We start from the raw sequence: 10180 nt of genomic DNA, 5'->3' as shown, positions 1-10180 counted from the left end.
TTTGACACTCCTCAAGTTAAAAAGTTCTAAATTGTTTCTACTGATAAATTTTTTTTTTCAAATATACTGCAATAATAATGCTTTGATGTTCATTAAAGCTGATGTTAAAAGCTATACGATGGAATATCAAAAACAATTTTCAATTATTTTTTTTCAAATTTTTGGAAAACAAAAACAAAAAAAGTAGTTCAAAAACGTAGTTTTTATTTTACCCCTTGTAAAAACTGTTTAATAGATGGAAAAGTTGTTTTAAAAATACGGCTACAAAATTTATATTATTTTCAACATTTTGCAATCATTAGATTTTGGATACATAGATAATTGAACTAACTACAATTTTTCAAAGTTGGCTATTTTGCAGAATTTTTTTTTTTGGAATTTGAAATATTATCCTTTTTGTAATTTTCCCTGAGTTTGCACTCCGTTTTCAATGAATTTTCACTGTTTAGACCAATTAAAAGTATATTCAATAGAAAGAAATTTAATTGACATTAAATAATATTCCGCAGTAATGTTTCACCAAAATATGCAAATTATAAACTTAAAATCATTCCAGAATTTTTAGTAACGTCAGCAGAACGCGTTTGTTTGTTCGTTTGTTTGCTCTCCGTGAATCGAACATTGTTTTTACTAAAAATATAAATTTGTAGCTTGTTAATATCAGCACATCAAAAAGTGATATTTTGTTTACTTGAGCATGAGTAGCTAAGTGTGATTCGCAATCTAAAAATTTTCGGTAAATTCTTTCGCTTTCAGTGTCAATGTCAGCCGTGGTTATGCATCCACAATTACACAAGCGCTTTCTGGTAGAACCTGACGCATCAATCGAAAGGACCGTAAATTAACGGTTACCGATTGAATGTGTCCAATCGCACAATTCGAGTGCGCACTCCTTTTTGCCTAGATCCATGAACTAAAATTTGTTGTACACATCGATTCGATCGTGCTAATGCAAATCGGAGCTATAGTTTTGTTGCCGAGCACGTTCCTATCGGGAGGCTAGAGCTTTGGACATAAAGATGATAGCGATGGATCTTCTTTGTTTTGTATAAAAACGATTCCAATTTCTTTGATGGGTATCAGTTGCATTTTTCCATTCCTGTAGAACTCACTAGAGTAACCAAAACTTTTATCAAAATGTTCGCCAAATTGGTAAGATAAACGCAGCATCCCAAACCTACAGATAATTTCAAAATTAAAGTTTTCAATTGTCCACAGTTCTTCATCGCCGCCGTGGCCATTGCCTGCGTTAGCGCCAAGCCCGGAATTGTTGGAGCTCCGCTGGCTTATTCCGCACCCCTGGTGGCCGCTCCAGCTTTGGCTCCAGCTCTGGCCTACACTGCCGGATATGCCAACGTAGGAGACTCGGCCGTTGTCACCTCCCACAACTCTCAGGTTATCAATCCAGCGTTTGCCGCTTACACTGCAGCCGCCTACACTGCCGCTGCTCCTTTGGCTTACACTGCTGCTGCCCCCTTCGGAGCTCCCCTGGCCTACAGTGCTCCTCTGGCTTATGCTTCCCCATTGGCGGCCAAATACGTTCTGTAAATGAGCCCTGTCCTATCTAGGTGTGATCTCAGATGGTTTTAACAATGGAAAAAATTGATCAAATAGAACGCAAATTGAACAACTAGAAAAAAAATAAGCGAATTGAATAAAAATACCTTATTAAAAATTCTCAATCTTATTCTTGAAATCAGAATTCTTTTATGAGAAACTACGTGGGTTAAGCTCATTCGTGGCTTGTGGATCTCGAATACCGTCTTAAGAATTTTTTTTTATTTGAATTTGGTTTTTTTTTTTCGTTTTTTTCTCAAACGAGATTCTTTTATGTTTTTTTTTTGTAATTATTCACTTCACCTGAAGCATGTTCAAAACGTTCGAATAATTTTGAAACCCATTAGTTTCAAATCTACTGATTAGAATAAGGTTGCCAGAATTTTTTCAGCACGTATCCGGGCCGGACAAACCGGGCAATTTTTAAAAACCTGGCAAAATCCGGGCATTCGCTTTCAAATTGTCCACCATGTTGTCGAAACTCAATAATTCCTCAATAATAATCAATATCAATCAATATCAATATAAAAAATATGAAAAAAAAAATTTTTCATCAAAACTTATCGATTGATTTTGAACCGTATTTAAGGCTTCCAAAAAACCTTCATGATAATTTTTTATAAAACTTGCTCAAAAAATTTCGTTTTAAAAGTGTTTGTTGTTTTTTTTTTGTTTAATTTACCAAATAAAGTGTTAAAATCCGGGCGAAATCCGGGCATTTTTCAATGAAATCCGGGCAACCGGGCCGGGCCGGACAGTTTTTAGTATTAAATATCCGGGCAAACCCGGATAAAACCGTGCAATCTGGCAACCTTAGATTAGAATCAAAGAGCTTTTATTGGCATAGAAAGGGAATTTAACACTAAACGTACTGGAGGGGGTCAAATGACATTTTTCGAACTTCAAATGACTCCTATCAAAATTGGTGACTCCTAACACTTTTTCCTTTTAAACTCTCTTGATTTTCAACCGATTTTTACTAAATGTATAGTTTTGGAAAGCTTGTAACGTGATATGTTTCTCAGACAATATTAAGCTACAATTATTTATTTTATATCCAGTCACAATAATTTTTTGTTTGAAAAGTGAATTGGAAACTTGACGTAATTTGTGATATTTTTGCATCATTAGATTTATAAAACACGAAACACAAAGTTCTAGAGGATCTAACAATAAGCTAAAATTTGAATAAATTTGGAAATGATTGGTTCCATGAAGTTATGGAATGTGAGAGGTTTTATCAAGCGCAATCCGAAAATTTCAAAAGGGGGAGTGATGAAAAGATTTTTTTTTGACTGATGGTTGATGGTTTCATGGTTCATCTAGTTAATTAATAAACACTTGATTTCTTCAGGGTAGAAAAGCTGCCCACCGGTAAAATAAACAAAATACGGTGGTTAAATCGTGCGCAAAATGATTCGACCGCTAGTAGGGAAATATTTTGATAAAAATAGTAATGGACAGCAAAATAAATTGTTTAGCAGCACTTAGCAGGTTTACAGTCAGAAGTTTTTCGTTGAAAACTTCTCCAGTGTACACTATCATAAAAACCACATAATAGAACATTACAAAAATCTGCACATGTAAACATTACATTACCAGGCAGCTTCGCTGGAAATTTCATCAATATCACATGCATTCAAAAGTTTTTCAAAAAACAAAGTGTTGCCTTTTTTCAAATACCCTTTTGAAAGTTGAGTAATAAGTAGTGAGAAAAACTAAATCGGATGAGTTTTAAGAGCTACAAACATCTAAAAACAAATATATGAAAACAACAGTTTTGCTTGCTTTTATGACCGAACACATGTAATCATTGATAAACGAACAGAAAAGTGTCTAATTCGTAAAAAATAAAAAAATAATGAATTTTTGGAATTATTTTAACAAAACGTCCGATTTTATGAAAAAAAACTGGCGTTGGACTCAGCTTAAAAAAACTCTTGAAATGATTAAAAAGTGTCCGATAACGAGTGAGTACTGTTTGTTTTGGAAAAATTCCATCGTGCATCATTATTACGAGCTTCTGAACTTTTTCAATTCCATCGTTTGTGGCACGCTGCTTTTTGAGGTGCTACTTCAAATATAAAGGGGAGAGACTTCTATCCCCTACATTTAACATAGAAACGATTTTCGTACTTAAAAAGCGATCTATTTATGAATAATTTGGTTCCATTTGCTTGACCAATTCACGATTTTGGAAAAAAATCCCTTCCTTCTTCATTCCCATTTTTCCACAAGCAGTAAGCAGAGGATCAAACATAAAACTTTTTTTTTAACTCAAACACCGAGCCATGTAAAATTTGTTCGCGAGTTAATCAATTTTAATTAATATGGGAGCCCCCTTTCTTTCTTTTCTTCCCTCAGGACACTCTCTTGACCGGTAGGCAGAGTTGCCAATGTACCTGATTTTTCAGAATTTGCCAGATTTAAGGAGGCCCAACCTGATAACCTGATAAGCCTCCGTTTTCCTTGATTTTTAAAATAAGCCTGATTTTCCGTGTTTTTTTTTGTTAATATGAAGAAAAATGAATATTACGAAACTGCATCAAAGATATTAGTGAAGGTTAAAAAAATGGTTCTCACTTCGACGAAATTTCTGCTAAACCATGAAAAAAAATGTTGGCAACCCTGCCGATTGGCCTTTCTGAATCGGCAATCTCTCCTTCGACTACAGGCACACGCAGAGGTGTCAACTGTATTTAGAAAAAGTCTGGAAGATTTAAGAAAAAAATGTCTGGAAATGTCTGGATAGCTTACTACACCAACGCCGAGAATGCTGGACACCAGCTGTTAGAAGCATGTAAAAATTTTGGATTGAAATTAAATAAGACAGCCGTAACGAAAGAACGCAGCGATACAATTTGTAAGTGCAGAAAAGTGAAGTGATTCTAAATCATAAAGTTCACTTAAGGGGGGGGGGGGGGGGGGCGGGGGTCTAACACTTTCAAAAAATCGATTTTTTTATTTTTTTTATTTTCTTATTGTAAAACATTTCAAGAATGTTGTGTCAAATTTTCAAGTCGATCCAAGCAAAACTGTAGAAATTATAGGCCTTTATCTCCTTCTATCTAATACTGCAAGAAAGCAAGAGCAGAAACTTCAAACGCGTTTTTCTCGAAAGCACATTTATAAAGTCCGTGGACATCGTCATTTGAAAACTACTTATCCGATTCTTTTCAAATTTGGAACATATTTTCTACATATAAACTACCAGACCCCAACGTTTTTCTTTTTTGTTTTCTTTACTTTGGGGAGATTTTACAGATAAAAAATGGCGGATTTTTTCGTGAAAAATCGTAGTTTTTTCTTCAAACAGCCACAAAAATTTCATAAAATTTTTTTTAAGTCAAATAAAACCGATGGGGTCCAGAAAAACATCTATTAAAAATATTTTGCTCTGATTTTTTGACTTCAGATGAATCTGTGCTGAGATACAGTGTCCACCGCAAATCCTGTTTTCTAAAAGGCATCCTCGAAAGTGCTCCGTCCCCGGTTCATTTTTCAATATTTTTCTACGAAAAAATTACTAAATGTTCTTTTAACAATGCTTTGTATATTGCAAAATATTTGAATACATTTGTTTGAACGATAGCTCTAGAAAAAAATCGTGAAAATGGTGGTCAATCCGTTTTGGATCTTCTTCAGGGACTGAAAAATTGTATTTTTCAATTAATTTTTGGCCGATTACAAATTATTTGTTGTGAGATATTTACCTAATAAGTGTCGTTTTCTTGTTTTTGTCGACTCGGCTGGTCTTGTAAAGCTATCTATTTATCTGTTTTTTAAATTTTCCGAATTAATTCGTGTTTTATGACAATAAGGTGTAGTGATTGACTTACTGTGTTAGATGTTTCTCGGATAAAATCCGGTTGTCCGGGGATTTTGGGGTAAACTTTCCTCAGCATCGAAACTTTGGCACAGTTTTCACTTTTCACCTTTTGTTTTTGTTGTTTCAAGATGTCAGCTTGTTCTGTGTTGTGTGTAGGGTGGTGTTTTTTATTTGTGTGTTTATTTTTGTGTTTTGGATTTTCGTTAATTGATTGTACAGTAGTTTCTCGATTTTATCACGGTCAAAAAAAAATTCACCGTGAATATGGCGAAACCGTGAATTTGGCGAAACTAAAAATTGAAGTGGAAAAAAGTATTTTTATAGTTTTTAATCAATAATTTATAATGTTTTCAGTAGTGGAAACGTTTTGTATCAATAAATTTTAATCATAAGATGTAGTAATCAAACATTACTAAACAAAACGGATCGTTTTCAGTTCAAATTATTCTTCTCTATAGCAAATTTTATAATTTTTTTTTTAAACAAAACCATGCAGAATATCCGATTGATAATCTACATTTAATAAAAATGAACTATTTAGTTTTTTTTATGGAAATTTAACAGTCGTTATCTCTTTTTCGATTTTGAAACAAAAGTTCAAATAAAAATACATGAACAAATTTTTTTCTGCAAATTTTAATATTTTAATCCTCAAATCTTTGATCTAAAAAGTATACTTTTTCAAAAAATATTTTGAAATTTGCTCAACTTAGACTTTTAAAGTGTGTTTCTTGAAATTTGCTTTATGGGCAGATAATCTTTCGTTTTTCATATGTAGAAAAACAGAAATCTTAGTCCTTTTGAAATATTTTAAGGCAAACCTAACAGAATTTCATGTTGATCTTCCAGAATTATCCATTCAGACAATACCAATGGCTGTTAAATCAGGATTACGCACGCCACCCTTGCAAATTAACAAATTCAACAAAGAAATCAGAGACACTTATCAAAACCAATAAAATTAATCTACTGTTTAAGAGCAGCTAACCAAGCACAAATAACAACACTAGCATTAGCGTGACTTATGTCGATTTTTACAAAAAATTTTTTAATGCAAATGACGATTTTAAACACTTTACAAATAAAATAAGCAGTTTAATGGCATTTTATATTATTCAATACCTATCAACCATAACATAAAACATAAAAAATATCATGAACAAAGACGCTCTATGCGAACGAAAATTAAGGTCCTAGAAATGGTTTCTGAAGGATTTCTTAAAAAGCGTGATAAAATTGAAACAATAACCGTGATAAAATCGAGCGTGAATTTGGCGAGTATTGATAAAATCGAATAGTGATAAAATCGAAAAACTACTGTATAGTTTTGATAAATTGGCATATGTAGGATGAATGTTTTCTGTATCTTTTTTAATATTTATAGTGTAAGGTATGGTTTTAATGTAGCAACTTTCCAGCATTCGTAGTTTTCGTTGGTTGTCTCCCCTGTCGATGATTCGGACTCCATCAATGTCGAACAGGTGGGTCATAGCTACAGTGAGCGAAATAAGAATAGCACCACTTGAGTTTTTCAACAAAAAAAAAGATTATTTTTAAAAATTTACTGTGTTAAAATGAATTATAATGCTTCTACGAATTATTTGAATAGATAACTGCATTTTAAGGAGTTTTCCAGAATTCCAAAGGTTTTCAAAGGCATTAAAAGGGGGTTTTAAGATATGCTCCTCTAGCGTTAAGGAATTTGATATTTGAGCTGTAATTCTTTATCAAACTACTTACTTCCATCATTAAAATGACGTGAAATGATGAAACAAACATTTGGGATTAATTTTGAATCAGAAAAAATTAGGTTGGAAATAAAAAACTTTGATTTTGTTCGGTAAACCACACTTTTTCCAGTTTCAAGTCATAGATGGCAGCACTATCTTGCAGTTAAAACCAAATTTAGTATCAATATTGAATTTACAGGTTTATTTAGGCCCATATTCAACATTTTGAGGTGTTTTCCCATCAAAGTTTTGTGGAAGTTCACACTGCAGAACGCTTTTCCGGATTTGCAAAAGAATCACCAACACAAGAATGTACAACCGCCAAAATTCCTGCCCAAATTAACTTCCGATTCAATTGCAAATCATACTAATAATACTGCTAGCCGCCTGGTCCATCAAGCTCCATCGCAAAGTATAACTTTATTCTGATAATCGGTCCAAAAATTCACTTTTAGTGACCTTGATGCAATTCTATTTTTTTTATAGATTTAGTGATCTTAGAATTTCCAAAGCGTTCCCAAGGTACATGTAAATTATTTCTTAACCAAAATCATCCAGCACTCCCTAATTAATCCTGGATATTCGAAAATTGGCCTGAATTTAGTTAAATGGCAAGATAGTGCTGCCATCTATGACTTTAAACTAGAGCAATAGTGTTTGACTTTTAAAACACAATAGTATTTTTGAATTCCAACCTACTTTTTGGATTCAAACTCAGCTTTAAATCTATGTTTCATCAATTTGCATCATACTTATGAATGTTAATGAAGAAATCAAGCAGTTTGATGAAATTTTATAGCTCAAATATCAAATTCCTTAACGCTAGAGGAGCATCTCTTAAAACCCCCTTTTAATACCTTTGAAAACCTTTGGAATTAAGGAAAACTCCTTAAAATACAGTTATCTATTCAAATAATTCGTAGAAGTATAATTATTCACTTTTACACAGTAAATTTTTAAAAATAATCTTGTTTTTGTTGAAAAACTCAAGTGGTGCTATTCTTATTTCGCACCCCTTTTTCACATTTTTGGTCCTCAACGCCAATTGCTACGTCCAAAAAAAGTAAACTTATGCTTGATTTATCCGTTAAACAATTCAGAACAAACTGTGGAAGAAAATTTTCGTAATTTTCAATTATTCATATTTCAACAAGCAAAACACATAGTGGTGCTATTCTTATTTCGCTCACTGTATCTCATGGTCCAGGAGTGCAGTTTGTTGTCGGAGTTTAGCTATGGGGTAGTCTTGTTTTGTGTATCCTAGGTCCCACAGGTACCTGGAAAAACAACACCAGCAACGGGAGTGAAGAACACCAAGAAGAGAATGGCGAAACTTGCAAGGCATGCTATATAGGTCTCACAAGCGTAAAACTTAAACAACGAATGTCACAACACCGATGCCAAACCAACGAACTTAAACGCCTGTGGGACCTAGGATACACAAAACAAGACTACCCCATAGCTAAACTCCGACAACAAACTGCACTCCTGGACCACGAGATAGCTATGAACCAACAAGTTCAAATTATAAATAAGAAGGTTATATCATACATCTTTCATATCATACCCGATTGGGATAAAATGCTTAGTCAGCAATCAACTAGCTGTCACTTCAACCCATAGTGCAGGTGAGCCTGATAGCATACAGTAACGCGGGGTAATTACCACAATAAATCAACTACCTACTGGTCGCAGTTGGCTCTCCCCTACAAGGAAAAAAAAAGTTCAAATTTCTTCTCTAATGTTGAAATTTTCAAAATACCTCAATAATGACTCAATAGTTTAATGAGATTATATTGGAAGAAAGGGGGCAGTGTGCAGGAGTCTTCCCCCTGTCATCACTCTTTAAAAATGAACGTTTGTTCACTCGATATTAAAGTTCGATTTTTGAAAATTTGTTAAATCAAAACCCTTGTGAATTTTAAAAGTCAAATAAAGGTCTCCCGATGAAGGCGTTTTGAACCCGAACAATTTCATCCTTATCGAACCATTAGCCAGTAAAATCCTGTCATCACGAGATGTCTGGTCTATTATACGAACTGGTCAGTCCAGAAATTTGACTTTGTCTAATTTACCGCCGATATTTTTATCCAGGAGGACTAATATAGTGATGGCGTGATTCATTTCAGTATTACCTATCCAATCCCGAAACAAGAACCAAATTCAAGATTTAATTAACCACAGCCACCAATAAGATTCAACAAATAGGGATAGGCTATTTTTTTTCTTCTCATAGAACTCCACATTCTTCGGTCTAGAATCTGGATAGCTAGGGTTTCGTGCGAATGGTTAGTTATCCATCCAGGTTCCCACCTTCCTCCCGAGGGAGATTAAAATATCATTCCTCCCGGAAACCGGTTCCTCCTGTTGCCCGCTAGCTGGATTATCAAATGTCAAATTCTACTCGGTTTTTTTTTTGGTTTGCCTCCCTATTCTTGCGAAATGAAGTGAAGAACTATTACCTGCTAACCAAGGAGCTCCCCACACTTGTCTCAATCATTCTTGCATCAGCTGGGGCGAGACCACGCAGTGGTTCCAAGGAGTTAATTATGAGTTGGAAACTGGAAGTTCGTTATTCGGATTTTTTTTAAAGGATGCAAAATTTACAATGATGGCCATTACCACACGTTTTTTTCGTGGTAGCACACATTGAACGCCTGACTTAAAGCTTTCTTTTGAAATTTTGAAAGTGAATTTAGCATTTTAACTTTAAACTCAAAGTGTTTGGATTATCATATGCTTTACAAAATTTTCATATAGTTTCAACGGTGGTATTTTTATTATTACAATGTTTGATTATGAGGAGTTGTATATTTTGTTTAAGTATTTTTGAAAGTGTATATTATCGAAGTATTTAAGGAAATTCTCATATTTGGTATCAAATTTTGCTTAATTTTCCTCCATGAGCAAAAAACCTCCTGAAATAAAATTAACCATCATATCAACAAATAATTAAAAACCTTAAACACCACTACTTTGTGTTGAGATCCACTGCCATTTGGTGTAGATGTTCCAGTTCAGCGGACAATTGCCGACACCACCTCCGTCGTATGAACATACGAAA

The 10180-nt window shown here is 33.9% G+C and overlaps 1 protein-coding gene across 1 annotated transcript; it reads left to right on the top strand.

The window, feature by feature from the left end:
* The first annotated feature begins 1055 nt into the window (after positions 1 to 1055).
* Positions 1056 to 1642, top strand: LOC129758093 (cuticle protein 38-like). The gene is made up of 2 exons (XM_055755536.1): positions 1056 to 1152; positions 1219 to 1642. Exons 1-2 carry the CDS (start codon positions 1138 to 1140, stop codon positions 1546 to 1548), a joined length of 345 nt encoding a protein of 114 aa, XP_055611511.1. The 5' UTR covers positions 1056 to 1137; the 3' UTR covers positions 1549 to 1642.
* Positions 1643 to 10180: the final 8538 nt, after the last annotated feature.

The sequence above is a fragment of the Uranotaenia lowii genome, chromosome 3 (genome assembly GCF_029784155.1).
Source record: "Uranotaenia lowii strain MFRU-FL chromosome 3, ASM2978415v1, whole genome shotgun sequence".
In the NCBI taxonomy this organism is placed as follows: Eukaryota; Metazoa; Arthropoda; class Insecta; order Diptera; family Culicidae; genus Uranotaenia; species Uranotaenia lowii.
This window is presented reverse-complemented; position numbering and strand designations above follow the sequence as displayed.